A 24,127-nucleotide genomic window follows, 5' to 3' on the forward strand; every position below is an offset into this window, starting at 1 on the left:
CTTGAGTCTGGCTTGAGAGGGCTCAGTAGATAGTAGTCAGGACCACTACAGTGAGGCTCAGAGCTGACCACCGTGATGGGCTTACAGGTACTCGGGTGCCCATCATGTACATGAGAAAGCTTGTCAGAGGGAAGCTGGGTCACACCTTCCACCTCTGGATGTGTAACTAAGGCATTTCCATGGTGGTCCTCATGCATTGCTTTCATGCTGTGGGCTCCCAGGAAGACAGACTCCCAGACAGTCAGGCTTCCTGGAGTGGAAACCTGTCACTTTTAGGCTAAAAGAGCCTTGTACCATCTGACTGACTTTCTCTGAGGCTTGACTGAAGATCAAACAAAATTACAAACAGAAGCACAAGAAAATGCTAGAAATGCTTCTCAAATAGAAGCCAACCTAAGTGACTCAAGTCTAAACTTGCCATTTAGTCTGTCTTCATCCATCGTCTACCTTTCCAAGGTCCCCCCTTCAATACCCTGAGATCTCCATCGGCTACTACAGGCGAGAGACCCAGGGATCCGGTGAGAGTCCTTCTCCCGCTACATCCCCATTTCCCATTGTCATGGGATCCTGTGTTTGTGCACTTTTCTCTACCAGCCATGATAGTCACCACCCTTGCCCCAACCCCTGTTTAGACTGTGGAATCTGCTTCTCCATGGGTCTCTGATCTGCTCCTTCTAGATTATGGTTCCCACAGGTCTGCCCTAAGGGGACCTCATTGCTCTACTCAGTGACATGCAAGGGGACTTCAAACATCCTACAGGTCCAACCCTTTCCTTCTCTAGTCTGTATTGCAACCTTCTTGGTCTCTCTGCTCCTTCCAGCCAGAAAGATATTCTTAGTTTCTAGAACAGCACGCCACATTCACTCCTGCCTCAGGGACTTCACAGATGTTCCTTGTCTGGAACTCTTTGCTCAAGATTCTCAAGTTCCCACTCATCATTCCCTTGTTCCCTCAGAGAAGTCTTCTATTCCCCAATTCGACAAAGCGCCTGTGACACTCTCTGTGGCTCAGGATTCCTGTGAGCACTGACTGCCAAGCTAGTTCATAACCATTACCCGTGGGCTGCTGTGCTGCCCAGGGGACTGTGGACTCCTAGAAAGACAGGGACCATGTTGCTTTATGCACATTGACCTCAGAGCCCCGTAGGGTCCTGGAACACAGACAGTGCTCATTGGTAAATATAGCTATGGGATACTGAAGAGATGTCACAAGTGACCCTCAGTGAGGTGGGATAGCCTGATGAGATTCCACAACAGATGTGGTCCTTCCTCGATGGAAATGCCATTCATCTGTGCATGACTTTATGTATTTGTTGACCATGTCTTCTGGTGAGTCCTATGGGTCTTATAAAGCCAATGGAGCCAATAACCATGCCCAGTGACCTATGTCAGATTGGGGACGTTTCTCAAGTAACAGAATTTTACTAATTCCAACAAGGGGCAGCTTACTTTTGGTGTCCAGACCGCCACGGTAGCCTGTCCAGCCCTTTAGAGTAATGGTGTCACCAAGGAGATTCAAAAATTTTTGAAAAGCTTCACTTCCAGTTTCTGCAAGAAAAGGCAAGGGATGAGGAAAGCATCGGTCTCTGGTCCTCATTTCCTGACCACAATGAAATCAGTGGATGGTGAGGTGCATGCCACTGAGTAGAGCAGTCAGGTCCCCTTAGGGCAGACCTGTGGGGACGATAATCAAAACACGAGGTTGTATTGCCTTCCAGCCAGGCACCATAAGGAGGCTCCACAATTCTCAGGAACCCAAGGAAGGAAAACCGGGTGAACCAGGTGCTATTGCTGCTTTGCCCAGTGATAAACAGGGTTGTAACATAAAAGATACAAATGCAGGAAGGGGATACTGTCTTTATATTCACTCAACCAGAAACAGTGTTCTCCAGGACCCACCCACTGCAGGGACCCATAGAAGTTAGGTGTCAGTAAAATACTCAGCAAATGAATGAAACTGGTTGTGAGCTGCCTTATAAAATTCCATAAACTGCCTCCTGGAATTGGAGATTCCAACCAAATACTCAATTTTGGCTGTGGGAAGGGTCTCCCTCAGCAGGGGTGAGGCAAAGGGCAAGGTCTCCCTCAGCAGGGGTGAGGAGGAGCTGCTCACCATTGCTGAACATCTCGTCGTCTGTGAGCTGCCCATCTTTGGCAAAAAGAACCCCGAATTTGAAATTCACAGAACCCTTACAATGAGATAGCAAAAGACAGGCAAGTTAATTTTTATCACTGAAGCACACATAGTTTTAAGGTATGGTCTTTGCCATTGAGATCACTGCAATCATCAGACTGGACACTTGGGTGATTCCTTCCTCCCATGGCCCCAATGTTAACAAGAGACACTTTTTTTTGTAGGTTGCAAAATAACTAGCAGATGAGGTGATCCACTTCTATACCAGTTAATTATTTCATTGTTGATGGCATCAGGAGGATGCCAGGTCCGTGTAGGGGCAGCATGGTGCTGTTCCCATGGGTCTGGCACCACGTTCTGATCTACCCATCAGCAACAGTCCCCAGAAGAGTAGGGGAGCTAATTGTAACTCAGAGCCAAACATAACAATCTTAGACTGAAGTCTGGTAGGCTCTTCTAGAAATAGATATGGAAATTGTGGGCAATTTATATGAAAGGCTCACCTCCCCCCATTCCTGAAGATATTTAATCTGAACAAGTCACAGATGTGCAAATAAAAGACAAAGCAAGCCAAGCAAGCATGGCTGTTCTCAATTTGAGCTTATAATTCTCAGCTCCTCAGAGAACTGGCACAATCTGATCCTGCAGAAATGACCAAGACCAATGTGTGATGGGAGCTGCTTCAGGGAAGAGAGGAAGACAGAGGAATGGAGTCAGGGAGCAGGAAGTAGGCTCTCTACTGTTACTTTTAAAAGACTTATTACTTATGTGCTTGTTATGTGTTGCCATAATTCATTATTATATATGTATGTGGTGGTTATATTCACCATACAAGTGCATGTGCCCTCAGAGAGGGCACTGAATCCCTTGGAACTGGAGTTACAGGCAGCATGAGTTGCTGGATGACCAAATCTGGGTTCTCTGCAGGAGCAGTACATGATCTTAATTGCTGAGCCATCCCTCTAGCCCCTCAACTCTCTCTCTCTCTCTCTCTCTCTCTCTCTCTCTCTCTCTCTCTCTCTCTCTCTCTCTGTGTGTGTGTGTGTGTGTGTGTGTGTTTAATGATTTTGCCCTTAATCTGGGCAGGGGATTTTTGTTGTTGTTGTTGTTGTTTTGTTTTGTTTTTTGAGACAGGGATTCTCTGTGTAGCTTTGGAGCCTATCCTGGCACTCGCGCTGGAGACCAGGCTGGCCTCGAACACACAGAGATCTGCCTGCCTCTGCCTCTTGAGTGCTGGGATTAAAGGCGTGCGCCACCAATGCCCGGCTCTGGGCAGAGGATTTGTATGTTATTCTCCATACTTTTGTGTATGCCTGAATTACTTATCAGTAGAAGAATCCACTGTTGGAAGAACAGCAACATTACAAGGCTGTTTCACCCACCACTAGGTGAAGGAGTCTGGGTGTCGACCAGTCAGGGTGTGAGTGATCAAGAATACTAGTCCATGGGGCCAGAGGTGAGAGGTCAAGGCACAATGCTGGGACTCAGAGGTGGAATGGCAAAATTAAGACTGAAAACCCAGCCTATGGTGATGGCTCAGTGATTAAAGTGCTCACCACATATGCAAGAGAAACTGGAATTCAGATCCTAGAATCCACATAAATGCCTGGTAGGTATAGCAAGGTGCCTGCCTGACTTTGTAGTCCAGAGCAAGCTAGCTAGAAAAACTGGATGTGTCAGGGAGCTCTGCATTTGAGTCAGAGATCCCAACCAGTGAATAAGGTAGAAGAGGGATAGCAGATGAGTCCTGACACGCATCTACATGTATGTGCACATGTACCCAACACATACAAATGTGTACATATACCACATACATGTACTTATGAAAAGAAAGAAAAGAATCTGAAAACCCATACCTGAGGCTGTGCTTAACCACTTCTCTGTCTCTAACACACTGGCAGACAGATGCATGTCCTTCCATAACAGTGGCTTTCTATACTACACAGAAACAGGGAGGGTGTTCCTACCTGACTCCATACCCACAAATCTTCCCCAGTTCTTGCAGGGTAATGTTCTTCCCCACCAGGCAAGCCTCAGCTCCAATGGCAATTTCCAGAGAGGCCACCTACCATTGCCACTGTTCACTCTCTTTAATCACTATCCCCACTGTAATTCTTCTTTCTATTTTTCTGTTTTTCAGGACAGGGTTTCTCTGTGTAGAAGTGGATGCTCTGGAAGTAGTTCTGTAGACCAGGCTGACCTTCAACTCATAGAGATCTGCCTGCCTCTGCCTCCCAAGGGCTGGAATTAAAGATGTGCATAGGCCACCGCTGCCCAGCCCCCACTGTAATTCTCTCTTGAGCTTGAGTTGCTGGAAGATGATCACACACACACTGTAATTATTATTGAATTTGCAGGGCAGAGCACAGGGCTGGGGACAATGGAGAGGATGGACTCAGTGACTGTGTATAAGAAACAAGAAAAACAGCAAAAGTGGACAGCAAGCACTTGCTTTTTATTAGCTGGCCAGTTTTGATTGATTGGGAAAGATTTTTAAAGGCTTATTTTTATTATTTTAGGCTGTGAGTGTGTGTGTGTGTGTGTGTGTGTGTGTGTGTGTGTGTGTGTGTGTGTGTGTGTGTGTTAGCATGTGCACACAACGGCTGGTACCTGTGGAGGCCAGAAGTGCAGGATCCCCGAAGCTGGAGTTATGGGAAATCACGTGAGCTACCTGAGTGGATGCTGGGAACCAAACTCGGGCTCCATGAAAGAGTAGTATACTGCTCTTAACCACTGGGTAATCTCTCCAGCCCCAATCTTGATAGTTTCATCAGGGACCTCTATCTACTTTGGGTTTCTATAGCCATCACTTTTCTTCCTCTGTTTTGGAGTGATGACAGTAACCACACATCTACAAGATGGTGATACCTCTTTTGTTCTTGGACCCTCTTAAAAAGCACCCATAGAAATTTGTAGTCATACTGTTCACCAAAACACCAAACAATGAAATTAACAAGTGGGATGCAGAACTAAATAGAGAATTCTCAACAGAGGAATATGAAATGGCTGAAAGACACTTAAGAAAGCGCTCAAAATCCTTGGCCATTAGAGAAATGCAACTCAAAACAACTCTGAGATACCACCTCATACCAGTCAGAATGGCTAAAATCAAAAATACCAATGACAATCTATGCTGGAGAGGATGTGGAGAAAAAGGAACACTCCTCCATTGCTGGTGGGAGTGTGAACTTGTAAGACCACTCTGGAAATCAGTATGGCGGTTGCTCAGAAAAATGGGAATCAGTCTACCTCAAGATCCAGCCATTCCTCTCTTGGGTATATACCCAAATAGTGCATGTTCATACAACAAGGACATATGTTCAACCATGTTCATAGCAGCATTGTTTGTAATAGCCAGAACCTGGAAGCAACCTAGATGCCCCTCAACTGAAGAATGGATTGAGAAAATGTGGTACATTTATACAATGGAATACTACTCAGCAGAAAAAAGCAATGGAATCTTGAAATCCGCAGGCAAATGGATGGAACTAGAAGAAACCATCCTGAGTGAGGTAATCCAGTCACAAAAAGACAAACATGAGCCCTCATCCAGTGGCTGATAGAAACAGAGACAGACATCCACAGATATACACTGAGCTGAAATCGGGAATTTAGTTGAAGAGAGGGAGGAATGAAGAGCGAAGGGGTCTGTACCAGGTTGGAGAAACCCACAGGAACAGTTGGCCTGAACAAGGGAGAGCACATGGACCCTAGATGCTGTCTGGGAGGCCAGTACAAGACTGATCCAGACCCCTGAACATGGATGTCAATAAGGAGGCCTCTGCACTCCAGGGAGCCTCTGGTGGTGAATTAGTATTTTTCCCTGGTGCAAGAAGGGACTTTGAGAGCCCATCCCATATGAAGGGATGTACTCTGGCTCTGGACACATGGGGAAGGGCCCAGGATTAGCACAGGAAGATTTGGTGGACTTTGCAGAGCCCGCCGTTGAGGGCCCTACCTGGGGAGTGGTGGGTGGATGGGGTGGAGGGTAGGCTGGGGGTGGGGGAGGAGGGATGGGGGTGAGGGGAGGGAGAGGGAGAAGGGACTTACATGTGAAACAAGCTTGTTCCCTAACTAGAACTAATAAATAAATAAATAAATAAATAAATAAATAAATAAATAAAAGAAATTTGTAGTTGAGCAGAGAGGCCTTTTGGAGCAATCACAAAAGGTCTGAAGCATTGGTCCTCTATACTTGGCCTCCATGCTAAAGGCACTGGGAGCCCTGGAGGGGTTATTAGAAGATGGTTGACTCACAGCCCAGTGTTTCCTGCTTAGTAGGTCTGGTATCTGGCTTGGAAGTTTGTATCACAAAGATTCCCATGAGATGTTCTTGCTACTGGTCCAGGAAATAGACTCTCAGAACCAGTGGACAAAAGAACAAACTGGGAGGCTTCCAGGCTGCCCAGAATAAGCTCCAACTAAGCTAACAGACAGTAAGCATAGGGCAGAAGGACTAGGTGAACTAGCAGCTCATTAAGACCAGAAGGACCCATAGTCCATAGACAGGGACAACCAGGGAAGAAGAGATTTGCCTAAGGCTGGTCATAAGTGAACAGCAGGCTGGAGTTGGGATAGTGGTCTCGTGACTTTTGACTAGGGCTCTTGCCAATAGCATGAGTGTTCCCAGGACAGGTCTTCCCTGAGCAAAGCTGAGAGCACAGGCAGAGATGAGGCTTCCATGTCAGTAGTCAAAGCTTTATGAAACTTCATAGGGATGTTCTGAGACCGGCAGCATTCTACCAATACCTTGGCTGAGGCCTGGGGGCTGTGAAACATGTTATCCCAGTTAGGATGAAGCACTACAGTCTTGGGACATGGAGGGTGCAGAATGGGGATTGACCAGGTACCCTGGCATGAAAAGATTTCCAAAGGAGAGCACGACTCCAGGTTTGCCAGGTTTGCCATGATGGCCCTGGTCTGCCTCTCTTTTCTCTGTTGTCCTGGTGTTAATAATACTTTCTAGAGAGTCCCAGTTTAAATGAGAAATTGTATAGAACCTTCCACTTCAGGTGGACATTCCAGGAAGACTGGTCTTGTCTTAAGTTCTTGAACCTTCTAGGACTCTACTGAAACAATCTGTGTCTGGGGCTTCCTGGATGATGCCCACAATGAGCAGAAAGTATTCATCTATTTTCAGAAATCAAGGTGTCCATCAGCATAATGAGCTGTTTCATAATTTAGCAGAGGTAGTTGGATTTGGGACTACTGGATCATAACATTGTTTTGAGATGTTGCCTTCTTGCACTGGGAATTGAACCCAGGGATTCAGCATGCATGCTAGGCACATGCTCTATCACTGAGTTCTATCCCCTAATGAACCATATTGGAATAGGACACTAAAAACATCAGGGCTTCATGAGCACTGGATTTTGAGGGATGCAGGGAGCTTTCCAGGCCTCAAGTTCAGTCTGGGCCTCTGGAGAGAGCTGCCTATTGGAGAGTTATAGTCACTGATTTCCTCAGGACATGGTCCTGCTCAGACATAGAAACAGGTCACATTTGTCATCTCTATTTGTTTAGAAGTTAAAATGTTTCTAAAATTTAAAAAGATGTATTTATTTGTATTTTATATGCATACCTGTTTGCCTGCATATATGCGTGTGCACTACATGTGTGCTCAGTGCCTGTGGCGGCCTGTAGGGGATACTGGAACTGGAGTGACAGATGGTTGTGAGCCATTATGTGGGTGCTAGGAACTGACCCTGGGAAGAACAACCAGTGCTCTTAACTGCTAAGCTACTTGTCCAGCCCCTAGTTCTAATTTTATCTATGGAATTAACACTCCAAATTATATTCCTTCTGTGAAAAGCAAAGTCTGAGCAGAAAATTCCAATGAATCCTAAAGATTTGCTGGAACTGAGAAAGGATGGCCTTATGCACAACAGCACTGCTGGTTCCCTGTTGCTTGATACTGTTGCTTGGACAGTGTCCTGGCTAGTTTTATGTCAACTTGACACAGCTAGAGCCACCCAAAAGGAGGGAACCTCAATTGAGAAGATGCCTCCATAAGATCTGGCTGTAAGGCATTTTCTAAATTAGTGATTAATGGGAGAGGGCCCAGACCATTGTGGATGGGGCTACCCCTGGGCTGGTGGTCCTGGGTTCTATAAGAAAGCAGGTTGAGCAAGCCAGTAATAAACAGCTCTCTGTGGTCTCTGCATCAGCTCCCGCCTCCAGGTACCTACCCTGTTTGAGTTCCTGTCCTGAATTCCTTCAGTGATGAACTGTGATTTGAAAGCCAAATAAACCCTTTCCTCCCCAACTTAATTTTGGTCATTGTGTTTCATCATAGCAATAGAAACCCAAACCAAGACAGTTTTCTATATTTATAGGGTTCCACCTGTTTGCAGTTCACTGGTTCCCCTTGTGTGTACTACAGCATAGGACACCCTATCTCTTGTGGGGATGCTTGTCTGTGCAGTCATGAACAAATAAAACATGGGTTTCAGGTCACCAACTTCATTTGACTAAACAGCTAACTTTTCAGGAACATTCTGTATTTTCTGTATTGTTTTTTTTTTCCTGCCCATCATTACAATTCAGTTTATCACTAGGATGGACTAGAGTCAAGGTCAGTATTCCCTGTTGATTCTAGATGAGAAGCTGTAGGATTCAATGGGGATGGTTGGGCCACTCATCTCTCAGAAAAGCTCTGATGGATAGTGACCTCTGCTCACCCCTCCCTAAGTCATCAACAAATGTCCCCTTAGTAAGGGACTAAACAGAAATAGAGATCTAGCCTGTACAGGGCAGGCCAGAGATGAAGTGGGTGTTGTCAGCACACCGGAGTGGTTGTGACAAATTCACTGAGACACATTTGAGTTCAGGACATTTTATAGAGATATGTTAACTAGGTTAGGTGATGGGTTAGACTTGGGGTAACAGGAAAATGGAGGAGTTAGGATTTTACCAAGAAACCAGACAAATGATATATTCATTTCTGCTATGGATAGATAATATGCGCAAACCACAATTTCCTTACTCAATTATCTAAGGATAACATGCTGGTTATCTCTATGACACATACATGTGCACAGGCATACCCATACACTTAAAATGGGGGTCATGTAATGAGGCATGCAGATACCTTTGGCATCTAGTACAGTACAGTGTGTGGCCAATGCACAGACATCCTACTTTAATGGAAATGAGCATGCATATATTTATGCAGATTTACGTATACTGGTCTATTTATAGATAGCTGTACAGAGTGTTCTGAAAGAGACCTTGGCCAGCCCATTCAGTGAGGCCCCTTTTGAGGACAAGCCCACACTGCAGATGCACTGAGGTCTGACTCAAAGAGAAGGCTGTGCTCACAGTGAAGGGACTGACACTGGCTGCCAAGGGCAGGGAACAAATCTGTTGATAAATTACTTACCTCTTGTTCTTCCAGAACCAGCAAGTCCTGTCAAGCAAAGTTTCAGAAGTTATATTTATACATCATACTGGTTGTCTGAGAAAGCCAAGCTTTACATACTCACACAATTTAATGTTAAGATAATTTGGAAATAGAAGTTGGTTATGGGATCTCTCTTTAAGGAAAACAAAAACAAGAGTAAACAACAAATGAAAACAAAACTCCGTCTGGGCCATACACCTCTCAGAAAACCTCTGATAGATACAAACTGCTGCTCACCCCTCCCTAAATCAATGCACACTCACTGATTTAAGAAAATATCCCCTTAGTAAGGAGATAAAACTGAGAAGTAGAGAACCGAACACCAATGTCAAAGGTTAACAGCAGCATCAAGACATTGGTCCACTGCATCTCATTACTTGCCCCACACTAGGTCAGCTGCCCTCAAGAGACCCTCTTGGCTGGGCGTTGGTGGTGCACACCTTTAATCCTAACTCTCAGGAGGCAGAGGCAGGCAGATCTCTTCGAGTTCAAGACCAGCCTGGTCTATAAGAGCTAGTTCCAGAACAGTCTCCAAAGCCACAGAGAAACCCTGTCTTGAAAAACCAAAAAAAAAAAAAAAAAAAAAAAAAAAGAGACCCTCTCCTGAGATCAGCAGAGAGCAGTGGTGATCCAAAGAACCCTGGCTTTGAGTCTTTGCTCTGCTGCCTACAACTGTGTTTGTGTACAAATTATTTGATCTCTCTGGGTCTGTTTCTTACCCACTACTACCTTGCCCTATTCGGGTTACTATGGAAAGTGACAGAATGAGGGTGAGGGACGCCTGGCAAACAGCTTCAGGTCACCCTCCCTTCTCACACTCAGCCACTTCTTAATAAACTGAAGAGGTGGGCAAGCAGACACCAAAGCCAAAAGCTCCAACAGAGGCCACGGGGTGAGTGGAGGTGGGGAAGGTGGGGCCATGGCTGCCCATGAGAGATGAAGGAGCGCCGGGGTAGAGGTGGAAGAGGCCGAGGGACCCTCATCCTTGTCAACTCTGGAGCTTAAAAAAAGTACGTTTGGCACACAAAATCTTCCGTTCTTTTTTTTGTTTTGTTTTGTTTTTTTTTGTAACACAGGGCTCTTTAGTTCAGAATTCAGCCATCATTGTTTCTGAATCCTGGGGAAAAAATAAAACTGCTATGTGTTGTATACTTTGGGACACACTTCACTGTAAAACCCTCTTTTCCATAACCTCCTTTGATCTCAACCACCCTGTCATGCAGCCTAATCATTCCAGAATTACAGGCAAGGAATTGATAGATTCAGCAGAGCCTGGGTTAAGGTCTTCTGACACTTGCAAGCACACACTTATGGTGAATACAACAACAGGGAGCCTCCCAATTGCCTTTAGTCCAGCAAGTTATCAGACCTGGGCATTCTGCTACTGGCCCCTGGACTGGTGAGGGTTCCTCGGTGGCTAGGCTGTGGGAGTAGCCTTGCATCAGGAGTCCCCAGGAGTCCCCAGGGTCTCAACATACAGCCCTGGTGGCAGAAGGGCTGCCACAGACTGCCAGGTCACATTCTCTTTGTATTTTCCTTGATTTGGATTACATCTGCTTAGAAGTGGGTGCTCCTGCCAGGCATTGTGGTCTACCAATGTCCCATTTGACAGCATTCAAAGTTTTAAAAACTCTCATTTCTGGATTTGTGAGCACCAACTTTTTTTGTTGTTTCCCAGTTTGTAATTTCAGCCTAGAAGGTCTAATTTTATGTCAGTAATGGTGTTTCTTAATAAAGTCCTAGTTAGTGCTGTTTTTTTCCTTTGTGTCTGTGTATACATGCTTGTGAATGTATGTATGTGTGTAGGAGACATGTGTATGCCACAGGTCACATATGAATGTCAGAAGACAACCTGTGGTGTTAGTTCTTTCCTTCCACACTGTCTGATCACTCTCAGGCAAGAAGGAAAGGGTTAAGAATGTTCTCAAAGGCTGATATGGGTTCATGCCTGTATGCTCAGCACTGCAGGAACTCAGGCAGGAAGGGCATAGCTTGAGGTCAGCCTGGTTTATTAAAGTGAGTTCTGGGTTTTATGGTGAGACCCTGTCTTTCAGAAAAACAAAACAAAACAACAACAACAACAAAAACCCAGCCAATTTGTATAATGGAGCAGTAAAGGCACATTGCTACTGATGTATTTATAATTCTAATTTGTTTTTAAGGTTACTTTAAGCACAGCATGGCTTAAATTTGCTCAGTTTAACCTAACACACTAAATTTTGCCTGAGTTTATTCTAGCAGAGTACAAATACTATTTTATTGCTTGTTTATTTATTTAGTACATGTCTCTGTGTGTAGATGCACGCAGTGCTTTGGCATACGTGTGGAAATCAGAGGACAACTTGCAGAAGTCACTTCCCTCCTTCTACCATGCTGGTCCTGGTGGTCAAACAAATAGTATTTTACAAATTAAATGAAAGCAAAGGCATGAGGACATTCAACTCTGTATATCTGGTTTAAGCTAAATTGAAAGGCAATGGCTTCAGTTTGAAAGCTTTCCTTAAAGGGATCCAGAAACTAACTTAAGCTCTGATCAGTACTCTGAACGTCATTTGAGTTATTTCCCCTGCAAATGAACTCATTTACCTCTCTGCTTATAGACCTCTGCTGCCTCCTGGACAGCTGCCACTCCAGCTCTTCCTTGTCATCTGGCTCTGGCACAACCCACCTCCTTGATGCTCAGCTTTTCTCTATTGCCTGGCATCCCATTGAGGATGGCTACAGTTCTAAATTTTCAGAGCTAAATCAATTACAGCTGCATGATGAAGGCACACAACTGTTCTCTCTCTCTCTCTCTCTCTCTCTCTCTCTCTCTCTCTCTCTCTGCACACACACACACACACACACACACACACACACACACACACACACATCCATGCATTGTTACGAAGCCCCACAGCTTCTTTTACCTTTTGTATCTCAGGATGAAAGATTTCCCTAGGGCCTTTCTCAAACTTGTCCAGGTTCATGGCACTGAAACAGAGAAGACAGAGTGAGTCAGTGAGGCAGGAACTGAAGCAACAGGGAGTGAAGTGTAGTTCACTGGAGAAGAGAGACAATATTGTCTAGAAGGTCATGTGGACTCTCTGAAGGGCCTAACACACTGGAAATGCAGATCAGCAAGTGAGGGAACAATGAGTGAATCCAAGAACATCACCAATTGCCTTGGGTAACTGTCCTTTCAGGACAATTGTGCAGCAAGAGAGTGGCAGTCTTCAGGGACAGTGGCTTCAGGCACCCTCACTATTCTCTCAGACGGCTATTGACTTATTATTCTGTTATGGACAATTTTATATTTATGACACTCTCTACCTCCGAGCCCTGGAACATAGATACCTAGTCTAAACCTTGCAGTTTACTAGCCCTGCAGAGTCTCTCCTACCATTTGAGGCCCTGAGTCCTCTTAGGGGAATGGAGGCAACTGCAAGTGGACTTCGTGCAGCCAAGTTAGAGTCACTGAGAAAATGCTGGGAAAGCATTCAGCACAGTGTTTGACAAAGAAGTTACTGTCATTAGGATGTAATGTCTTAGCTGGGGACAGAATGACAGGCTCCATCTGAGTGGCAGCTTTCTCCAGGCCTGGGAGGGAGATGAGAGGGAGGCGGGAACCAAGGGCAGGAGCCAGATGTTCCAATCCTCTCACTCTTTGTTCAGTGAAGAATAAAGCACATCCCCCAGGGAGCCTTTGCTGACATCTGGGTTTCTATTTCAAAGTATAAGAATGAAATGAAAAAGATTTCTTGATTTTCTTTCTAAATCCAAAGTACCCAAGTGAACACAAGGAAAAAAAAAAAAAGCATCAGGCAAAGATTGTAGCAGGGAGGGAGGGGTGCTTAGGAGCTGTGACTGGATAGTAGGAGACGTTGGCTGTGAAACCCTGGTTTTCCTGCTCTGAGCCTCCATTCCATCATTTGTAAAATGGAGGCAACAACAGTCCTGCCCTCTGGGCTGCCTTGGAGACTCTAGGAAGTGATGCCTAGCTAGACAAAGTGCCAATCAAGGAAAGCGAATAGGATCCCAGGAACATGCAATGCACACCGGGCCTCCCTCAGAGTAGTGTGGGCCCATCCTGAGTACTCACCTTAAGATGGACTTCACAGACAGAGTCTTTGTGGGACTGTAGGGAAGGCATATTTTTTGCGTACCCTGGAAGAAGCAAAGTACCAAGTGGTGATGAGTCTGGCACCCTTCCCCTCTGAAGAGCCTCATCTGGTCTCTGTGGTGAAACCATGTCTGTTCTTTCTCACTCTGCTCTGGCTGACAGTACCCCTCCCTCTCATATACTTTTGGTTTTGAGCAGAATTCAACACATCAGGCCTCCGTGTCCTGGTACCATGGTGGACAGTGGAGCCATCTGCTACACCTTTGATACAGGATCCTCACCAGCACATGTGTTGAAGGTTACGTATCAGTCTGTGGCACTATTAAAAGGTGTGGAAGCTTTAGGAGCTGGACCTAATGGGAAGTCTTAGGTCACTGGGGTGATGTGCTTTCAGATGGGGATGTAGGGTACTGGTCTCATGCCATGAAGTGACCAGATTCCTCCAGCTCCATAGATGGGGCTGTGAAGTGCTGCCTTACCACCTTAGGCCCCAAAGCAATGGGCACCCGACCTCCACAACTGTGAGCCAACATAAACCTTCCCTCTTTTCAAGTCTGTCATCCATCTCAGCTTTCTGGAAACCAGAGAACCACACCATCCAAACCAGTTCAAAGGGATTGGTTTGGTCTCTGAGATAAGTCAGGCATGGTTCAAAGGTTATAAGAAAAAAATGTCTGTTTGTTCAATGAGAGTCAAGTACCATGTCACCTGGTCAAAGACCTTTTAACTAGAAATCACCCCAATCTTCCAGCAAGGTTTTGATACCATGTACTTACCTGTGCTGACTTATTTAAGTCATTTACTCACTTTAAAATGAGTACTCACTGTGACTGACTCATAGGAAGGGCTGGATAGTCCTGTGTCCAGCCCACCCCGACTAGAGGAGCTCTGGTCCTTATCTCTACCCTCCACTACACAGGACTTATTGTGCATGGGTAGCAGATGAGGTCATCAAACAGTACCCATTAAAGGCTCCTTTGTAACTTGGAAAAAAATCACAAAACTGGCATCACAAACAATTAGACAAGGGTTGGGATGTTTTTGCAGGAAATGAGCAAAACAATAAATACTTTTTGTATGTGTTTAGGGGGACACTTCTAGCAATTTCTCTGTCTAAGCTGAGAATAATGGCCTGAGGTAAATAGAGCTCCTCTGCCTTTTCAAGACTATGGTCTCTGTTAGTAAAGAAAACATTTGACCAATGTACAAGAGGCCTGACTCTCATCACCACCACATCGGACCTTATTCCTGGGTCCTCTACTGGATTAACTTGTCTTTTTGGCACAGAGATTGGAAACACTGTCAAATACAGGAATGTAATAGTAGTTCACTTGTCACCCTTCCCAGGTCCCACTGCTGGGAGCTGAGTTTTTCCTGTGGTTTTGCTGCACACTGGTCCCAGTCTACTGTTCACCTATATAGGAGGCTAACCGGCTCAAGGTGGCCTCAGATCTGTGCCTCTGATTAGCTTCCTCCTTACCACCTTCTCTACTCATCAAACACACCAAAGGCAGTTCTAAAGACAAGCCAGTACAGCTTGTAGCAGGTGACAATGATATTGTCATAGGTAAGTATGTGGACAGGAGCCCAGGACTTGTGGGTTTCTTCACTACAACCTGGCAAAGCTCTCCCTTCCCACCTCCTGTTTTCAGCTTTCTAGAGTCACTACTCAAATAAGACCACTTTGTATTTTCTGGTGGAAACATCAAATGCCCTAAGTGGAGGCCTGTGTCTGCACATATAAGGCAACCAGAGTAGAGCACTGTGCAGATTCACAAGTACAAGCTGGACATTATCTGGTTTGTATAATAGTGTGTGTGTGTGTGTGTGTGTGTGTGTGTGTGTGTGTGTGTGTGTGTGTGTATGTGTGTGTGTGCGAGCGCGCGCGCGCTTGCGTGCATGCAACTGCCAACACACACTTGTAGAGACTCCCAGAAGGGTGCTACAATTACAGAATTTGATCCCTCTCTTTGCACCAGCTGTACTATCTGGATGAAATTTCTACAGTGAGTATGAATCATTTCCATATACAAATTTTCCCCATGTGTTCAGATGACATTCAGCACAGTACTGGGGATATCACCCAGTGTCAGAGTGCTTGCTTGCCTAGCAAGTGCTTTACCCTGGTTCCATCCTCAGCACCTCAAAAACCAAGCATAGATACACAGAAAGGACTGCTTGCAGTAGGGTTACATGTTCTGTTGGTCTTCTAACTGCTACTTAACTAAGACAACATGGGCTTGTGTGCACAGGGGCTGGGCAGATCCTGATAACTGAACTTTCTTGCAGTTACAGGAATTTAGTAGCTGCCTTCTGCTGACACTCTGGCTTTATTTCTCTCACCCCCTTCAATACTTCCATCTAGCAGTAGTCAGGTACACTGCTGTTGGCCAACAAGTTTAGCAACTTCAGGAGAGACTTTAGATGAAGGCATTGACACTCTCAGTGGGACTAATATTCCTGATGGCCTGTAGGGGACACTGTAACTACACCTGCTAGGGGCTGGCTACAGGTGTGCCTGATCACGCCTTCAAGGGCGTGGTCAGGGTGACGTAGGGGAGGTTTAAGAGTGAGGGGCACACACATGTAAGCCCCTTCTTCAGTTTCATCTTCGACTTGCTGTACTTACTCCTGCCCTGCCGGCTGGCTAGGATGTTCTGTAAGTAAGGCATCTCCCTAATAAATACCCTAATATCTTTACCTGATTCCGTATTGGTAATTCCCACATTAATGGCCAGCTGTGGCTGCTTTCACAATGGTCTGAGGACTTAAATTTCACATCTACACTTCTCTAATGGTGGCCAAGAGTAGCTCCACAAAATACTACTTTATTTGTCTGTTAATTCTTGTTCTTTCTGCCTGGAATATTTCCCAACTTCCCCCTTCTACTTTGCCAGTGCCTACAGCATTTATCCTCTGGATCTCCAGGTTAGAAGTCCCTGACCTCTTCAGGGTCTCAGCACCTTCATTAGCTTTGCTCCCTTCTGGGTGCTGACCACAGTCTATATGGAGTACCAGCAACTGTTTCAGAAATGGAAATAGGCCAGGTTGCCCCTGCACTTGTCCTGCCTCTCCTGCCAACCCTTCCTCGATATCCAGCAACCATCTAAGATAAGGATGCACAGGAAGGAAGGTGGCAGAGTATCAAGTAAATTCAACCCCAGAAAGCAGAAGAGGTGAGAAGAAAGGAAAGAAGGGGAGGGAGGCTAGGGGTCAGACACCAGGCCATAAGGACATAGGAAAGACATTGCAGAGATACCTAAGTGAGCCCTACAGGCACACATAGCACTAGGGCAAAAAGCTGCTTCCTAGGCGGGACCTCTCACAGGAACCTGAAGCCCATGTGGCACCTGTGGAGACATAGTGGATACCAGTGTGGAGGACTGGCAGGGTAGCAGGTATGGGCCTGAGGCCCTGGCTTGCAGGGGTGAGCCACAGAGCTCAAGTCCAGAGGCCAGCAGAGACCTGAATTTGGAATACAAGCAAGGGACAAACAGCAAGACCCACAGACTTCAGAAACTCAAGTTTTCCCATGGCCTAAAAACCAGAAAGGACCAGTTTCTATACCAGAGGTCATGTGATACTACACCACAAAAAACTGCCAAAATAACTTGGGGATGGAGCATGAGTCCCACTGTATATAATTAATTCTGTGCAAAGCCCTGACTCAAGTGTGTTCTGCTGCCATGAGACCTCAACCCTTTCCACATGTACCCAAACATCAATTGCTAGAAGAGCAGAGAAAGTCCAATTATTTGCCCAAAAAACAGTCTTCTCAAAGAGGACACTGAAAGCAGAAGGGTCTAGAATGAGAACATGTAAAATAAAAATAAATACAACAGAAACCAGAAAATCACCCGCCTGGTGCAGAAGATAAGGGGCTCTGGGTGAAGGCACCGACCATTTGTCACTAGGGGAACAATGGGCAGACACTACAATGCAGGCACCTGAGAAACTGGGCACACACAGGATCTCCTAGACCTATTCATGGCTCTGCTTGTCACATAGCTGTGCTGGGAGCAGACTGATGGCCCCAGTTATGGTGGTGGCATGGAGAGGGGACGTGTTGGTCCTTCCAGTTCTTTTGAGTCTGGAAAGCACCTGTCCCTGTAAACCACTAAAGTCCCTTGTTATGAACATGCCTCTGCTGGAAATAGGTTCATGAATAACACAAAAAGATTTTTTTACCCACAATCTGCTTCAAAAATAGACAAACTTTTGAAAATACTACACAAGTTTACTTAAATGGAAGCAGCAGCATCCAGAGTTGTTAAGCTTGGCTTTGGTGCCATCTACTTATTCATTCAACACATACTTCTAGAGCCATGCCTGTGTGTTAGGTATTCTGCTACATGGCGGGGACACCGAGAAAAGACATGAGTATGTACTTGAGTGGAAAGACACTATGAGTCAAAGATTTACATAAAGAATTAATTATGTATAGTAGTGACACCTTGGTCACTTAGCCCTGGGATGCATTTGGTCTGTCATCTCCTGGGAGGGACGCTGGCCATGCCATTTAACTTCTTGTAATTGCAAAAGCAGGTGAGATTTGGGTAGTTAAGGAATTATCTAGCACAGTGGTTTTCAACCTGTGGATCATGACCCCTTTGGGGTCTAATGACCCTTTCACAGGGGTTGCCTAAGACCACTGAAAAATATGCATTCTGATTCATAACAGTAGCAAAATTACAGTTATAAAGTAGTAACAAATAATTTTATGGTTGGGGGTCAACATAAAATTAAAATGTGTTAAAAGGTCACTAGACTATAGTAAGTGCACAATAAATGTTAGGTTTTATTCTTTACTATTTTAGCTTACTATTTTAGAAGTATCTAATAATTTGTTAAATAGTAATGGTTCCTAGAAAGTTTTTCTTTGTGACATAGAGTCTCATATTCCAAAATGACCTCAAACTTACTATGTAAGTGAGGATAGCTTTTAGCTCCTGATTCTCCTGCCTCTGATCCCCAAGAGTTGGGATTACAGGCATGAGCCACCACTCCTGGCTTATGAAATGCTGGAATGTGGTGATATATTATTTATGATTTAATAAATATTGCCTGAAGTATCAGAATGCAAGCCAGCCACACTAGTTAGCTATAGAAGCTAGGCAGTAGTAGTACACAGCTTTAATCCCAGGACTCAGAGACAAGCAGATGGATCTCCACTAGTGCAAGGCCACACTGACACATGAAACTGATCCAGTCTAAAAGAGAAACAGCTTACACAAAGGTGATCTCAGCACCTGGGATGACACATCTTCAATCCCAGCTCTTGAGGTATATAAGATAGGAGCAGATATTCAGTCTGGGGCATTTTGGTCTCCAGCCATGTTCGGGCAATTTAGACTCCAGCCATGCTGAGGGTAGGGTTTCTTCAGCCCAGGTAGAGGTAAGAGCTACTGGCTTAGCTTCTTTGCTTCTCTGATCTTTCAGTTTGAACCCCAATATCTGCCACTGGGTTTTTGCTTTTCATGTTATAATGGGGGCTGAACACAGGGTTTCATGTATGCTGGGCAAGCACCCTATCAACAAAGCCTTATCCTCAGCCCTTCTTTCTAGGTTGTTTAAAGTTGTTACTCTATGCTACATATATACGTGTGCATGTAGGTGTGTAGGGGTGTGAGTGAATATGTGTATGTGTATGTATATTTGCTTTTACCAGGGTATCATATTTCTAGGATCAAAATGATCCTAGAAAACAATATGAAGATAAAATAATGGGGAAAACTTATGAAAAAAAATCAAATACAAGAATTACTAAAAAACAAATTTATGAGTCAGAGTAGCAAGTAGACATAATGAAAACACAAGGAAAATATGAAACTTAAAACAAATTCCAGCTGGTAGAGTAATAGATAAAACCAACTATAAAACCTACTGCCATTCCCAGTAGTGGCTGTACCTGACCATGGCTTAGAGATGGGGGTAGAAGCTGCTATTAATGTCAATTGGTGGCCTCAGCTCGGAATAACGACATTCTGAATTACCTACAATGAGAGGAACAACCTGACAAAGGGCTAACTGGACTCTGGGATGGGTACGTGTGCTGAACAGGCAACACCAGAGTGCAAGTCAGGTACTCACTGTTTTCCGCCACAGAATTGCACGGTACTGAGGGACACGCTGATTGTTCTGGTCAGAAAGTGTCACAGACAAGAAGAAGGGGCTCTTCTCCGAATCATTTCCAATGTAATTCTGATGGACTGGAGAAGAGACAATGGTGAAAACCCTGCTGGTTCCTTCAGCCAGCAGTGGCCAGCACCCACATGGGCAGCCATCCTAAGACTGGTGTGGGTAGGAACTGGCTGCTAACTGTGCACCCACTTCCCTTTGCCAGCAACTAGGTCAGAAATGAACATGTTATTCAGTGTTGGCCAAGGCAAGATGAGAAATCTGCCAAGAACCTTCTAGAAAGGCTTCCCATTCTAAAGATGCTCCACTTCCTCTGGATGTTGTAGTGTCAGGTGATGTCTGGAGCTACTGCAGCCCTGTGTCATAAGGAGGGCAAAACCATCACACTAAGGGTAGGGAAGCAGAAAAGCCAAAAGGGCCTAGGCCTCTAATATCACTGAACTGTTGATGCCACCAACCACAGGGCCTTCCCTGGCTTGTCTGTAGCTTGCTATGCAGACTATGTTGGCCTCAAACTTTATTGTCTGCTTCCTTCTTGTTTAAACCGTTGAGTAGGCTTTGCATTACCTCTTTGGATGCTACTGGCATTTAAACTCGCAGTGACCTATTTGCTGTAAAGCCAATGCTGTGGGCACTCTGTGCACAGCCATGGGGAAGATGACTGGCACATTTCTTTCTTTGTAAATGCTTCTATATTCCCCACCCACCTGAGCAAACCTGCCTGGCTAGACCTTAGAATAATACTATAACATCTTTTCTTGTTTGTGTTTAGTACGTGTGTGTGTGTGTGTGTGTGTGTGTGTGTGTGTGTGTGTGTGTGTGTGTGTGTGTAGGTGTGTGTGTGTGGGTGTATGTGTGTGTGGGTGTGGGTGTGTGTGTGTGTGTGCGCGCGCGTACGTGCGTGACTGTCTGTGCACTTAGGAAGCTAAGGGAAGCTACAGTCTTCTTTCATTGCTCTCAGTTTTACTGCCTTCAGATAGGATCTCTTTATCACTTAACTGGATATCCTCCAGTGACCAGGCTACCTGGTCACTGAGCTCCCACAATCTGCCTGTCTTTGTCTCTCCAGTTCTGTGTTGCAGGAATGCACAGCTATGCCCAGGCATTTTACATGGGCTGGAGATTTGAACTTAGGTCATCATGCTGCAGAGCAATTGCTCTTACCCTCTGAGCCCTGTAACAGGTTTTTAAAAAGACACCACTCTCATTTCCTGGCTTGAGAATCATGTTCTACAATGGTTGTCTCATGGAGTTTCTCTGCCATTTCAAATTCTACATCAGTTATTTTTCTTCCATTCCCAGCCCCCCCATCTCAATAACAACACATCTGCTTTCTGTCTTTCCATGTGCTCTCTCTAAATATACAGCCTAAAACCTATGAGTAACTGAGCTCTTGCTATGTGTTAGGCACTGACCCTTGTGTTATTCTTGCACATGTCTTTGGCAGCTTTGCTCAGACCTCTTGGGAAGGATTAGAAATAGTTCCACTTTACAGGCAAAGAAGCCAAGTCCAAGTCCTCAGGCTGATGTGAGCAGAATCATGCTGCAAACCCATTCTATAGGCTCCATGAGGACAGGGAGCAAGCCTCAGTTTGCACTATACACTACTGCTATGTACACTCCCCACCAGACAGCAGGTGGAGCTTAAATCCGTGACACTGATGAGTTAATGTGGCAGAGCCTGCAGTCTTATGGCCAAGATTTGCTCAGGAAACTGTTGCTCTCCTTCATGGTCGAGAACTAGATGCTTAAAACTCATGCAGATGTGTACTGACCTTGTTAAGTTAAAGCCTCTTTTCCATCCTGAAAATTCTTATCTCTCAAAGATGAGATGAGCTAATTCCCCATTTACCAGGGGTTAAAACAACAACAAGCCGGGTGGCAGTGGCACACGCAGGGGCAGGCGGATCTCTGAGTTTGAGGCCAGGCTGGTCTATGAAGCAAGTTCCAGGACAGCCCGGTCTACACAGAGAGGCCCTGTAATGAAAAGAAAAAACAAAACAAAACAAAACAAAAAACCCAACCTCCTCCCCCACAAAAAAACAAGCCAAACATCAAAATACCCAACAACAACAAAACCCAACCCCATGACACTCCCCACAAACATCAACCCACGTCAAGACATGCTCTGAGTTGTAGCTTTTAACCCACAATGCTCACCACTAACTCTAACATGAACTGCTCTGACACTGTCGTCCCTACATTATTTCATTCCACCCGTAGAGGGTTCTGAGTTATGCAGTTTTGAACATCATTTCTTTCCCCATTACCACGAAGGCATAATTACCTTGCCCTAAGAAATACTTGAAATACCACCGGGTGTGGTACTCTGGGTTTTCTAAGTGCACGTCTGTTCTTCGCCAAGTGCCTGGCAGGGCAGCTGCATTCTGTAATGGAACAAAGCTGTGTGGTTAAGAAGTGTGTTTAGAAAGTGAACATGAAGCTAGCAATAAAGTAGAGCCAAAGAACCAGGAAAAAGAGTTGCCATTAAAAGCATACACACAAGGGCTATAACCACATATTTTCACTAGCAGAGACCCTCGGTGTAAAGTCATGTCAAAGAAACATTCTAGAAGTCTGCAGGGTGCAGGAATAAGAAGTGAACGCAGTTCTCACAGGTGTTTAGAGTCTCTCTCTTCTCTGGTCTATGGGACCCTGACAAATGGAGCTGCTGCCCCCGGGGCACCAGTTCTTACTACTCTATCATCAGCACATCTCCTCCAGAGGACATTTCTTAGCATCTTAGGTAAGTTCATTTGCTTTGTAGATTTTGTTGTTGTTGTTGTTTGAGACATGGTTTCTCTGTGTTGCTTTGGAGGCTATCCTGGCACTCGCTCTAGAGACCAGGCTGGCCCCGAACTCACAGAGATCCACTTGCTTCTGCCTCCTGAATGCTGGGATTAAATGCATCTTAACAATTACCCAGTTGGTGTGGATAATATGGACAAACATAATAAGTAACCTATCAAAAGATAGTCATTGTTACTGTTCTGTATATATGATGATTAATTTTGGTTGCAACTTGCCTGGTCTGGAATTAACTAAGAGTAAGCCACTGGGCACATCTGTAAGAGAGTTTCTTGATTAGGTTATTTGAGGTGGGAAGACCTACCCTAATGTGGGGGGTACCTTTCGGTGGAGGCCTGAAAAATTGAAATTCAATGGAAAAGGCTTCTTTATATCTTGCTGTTGGGTCAACACCCTGTAGCTGCCACCACTGCTGCTGTTATTCTTTGCTGGTATCAGAGCCCTGAAGACCAGTGAATCTCCAGTAATCTTCTAGGCTTTCAACACCAGACTGGGATTGCTGTGGCATCCATCCTTGTGGACCAGTGTGAAGACAGCCATCATTGGACTACTCAGATCCCATTGTGTAAGCCAGTCTAATAGATCTCCTTTTAATCGACATCCATTCCATCACTTCTGTTACTCTGGACTCTGACACAGTCTCCCTTAACCATAACCATGTACATGGCTATTTTTTTCTTAACAACATGGAATCATACTAAGTCATGCAGTTTGAAAGACTGCAGATGCCCACAGTGTTCAGAAGAGGCCATCAGATCCCCTGGAGCTGGAATTAAAAGCAGCTGTGAACTGCCATGTGGGTAGTAGGAACTGAACTTGGGTCCTCTGCAGGAGCAGTAAGTGCTCTTAATCTCTGAGCCATCTCTTCAGCCCCTTTTTCTATCTTTATGAGACATCAAATACCCTTACATTGAATGTCTTGATGGGCAGGCTGAGACTGTGTTAAAGTCATTGGAGAGAAGCTCCAAGGACATTACAGTTGCCATGGTGGGAAACAGCTTCTACAGAGCATTCGCTGTGACTCTGGCATGCTCCCATGACTTTCTAGATGGTTCTAACCAGTTCTTTATCATGTTGAAGTTTTCTTCAGTTCTCAATTTACAAAGAGGCTTTCAATTTTTTTCTTTGCCAGATCTTTGTAGAAGAGATTAAATGGAGGAGAATGTTACATTGCCAAAGGTCTGATGCTGAATGGTTCTTTGATTTCTGGAGCTCCTTACTAGATCATGGAATATTCTCTGAACAGACCACTGGACTTTTAAAAAGATGGATGTGTATCGGTTGTTCCTGAGGGCATCTGCTGGCTGCTTCTCTGACGATGTTACTATCTACTTGACTTTTTGTGCCCTGGTCTCCCGTGAACCTGAAGCTCACTAACGGGCTAGATTTCCAGACAGTAAGTTCCAGGGCTCCATCTTTCTCTGTCCTTCACAGTGCTGGGATTACAGGTGCCTATTGCCATGCCTGGCTTTTTACATGGGTGCTGGGGATCTGCACTGAAGTCCTTGTGTTTGTACAGCACATACTTACCAACGGAGCCATC

The 24,127-nt window shown here is 45.1% G+C and overlaps 1 protein-coding gene across 3 annotated transcripts in view; it reads right to left on the reverse strand.

Moving 5' to 3' along the window:
* Garnl3 (GTPase activating Rap/RanGAP domain like 3) overlaps window positions 1-24,127 on the reverse strand; it is a 157,801-nt gene that overhangs the window by 55,065 nt on the left and 78,609 nt on the right. For 2 of the 3 annotated variants that reach the window (XM_027423765.2, XM_027423764.2), the window contains exons 5-11: window positions 22,064-22,163; window positions 19,729-19,847; window positions 13,618-13,682; window positions 12,446-12,509; window positions 9,516-9,542; window positions 2,114-2,189; window positions 1,450-1,548 (exon numbers count right to left, since the gene is read on the reverse strand). In XM_027423765.2, coding sequence (XP_027279566.1) covers window positions 1,450-1,548; window positions 2,114-2,189; window positions 9,516-9,542; window positions 12,446-12,509; window positions 13,618-13,682; window positions 19,729-19,847; window positions 22,064-22,163 — 550 coding nt within the window. Of the gene's footprint in view, window positions 1-1,449; window positions 1,549-2,113; window positions 2,190-9,515; window positions 9,543-12,445; window positions 12,510-13,617; window positions 13,683-19,728; window positions 19,848-21,551; window positions 21,731-22,063; window positions 22,164-24,127 lie in introns of those variants that run through there. The other variant, XM_027423766.2, reaches the window with a different exon arrangement.

The sequence above is a fragment of the Cricetulus griseus genome, chromosome 6, assembly GCF_003668045.3.
Source record: "Cricetulus griseus strain 17A/GY chromosome 6, alternate assembly CriGri-PICRH-1.0, whole genome shotgun sequence".
NCBI classification, from domain to species: domain Eukaryota; kingdom Metazoa; phylum Chordata; class Mammalia; order Rodentia; family Cricetidae; genus Cricetulus; species Cricetulus griseus.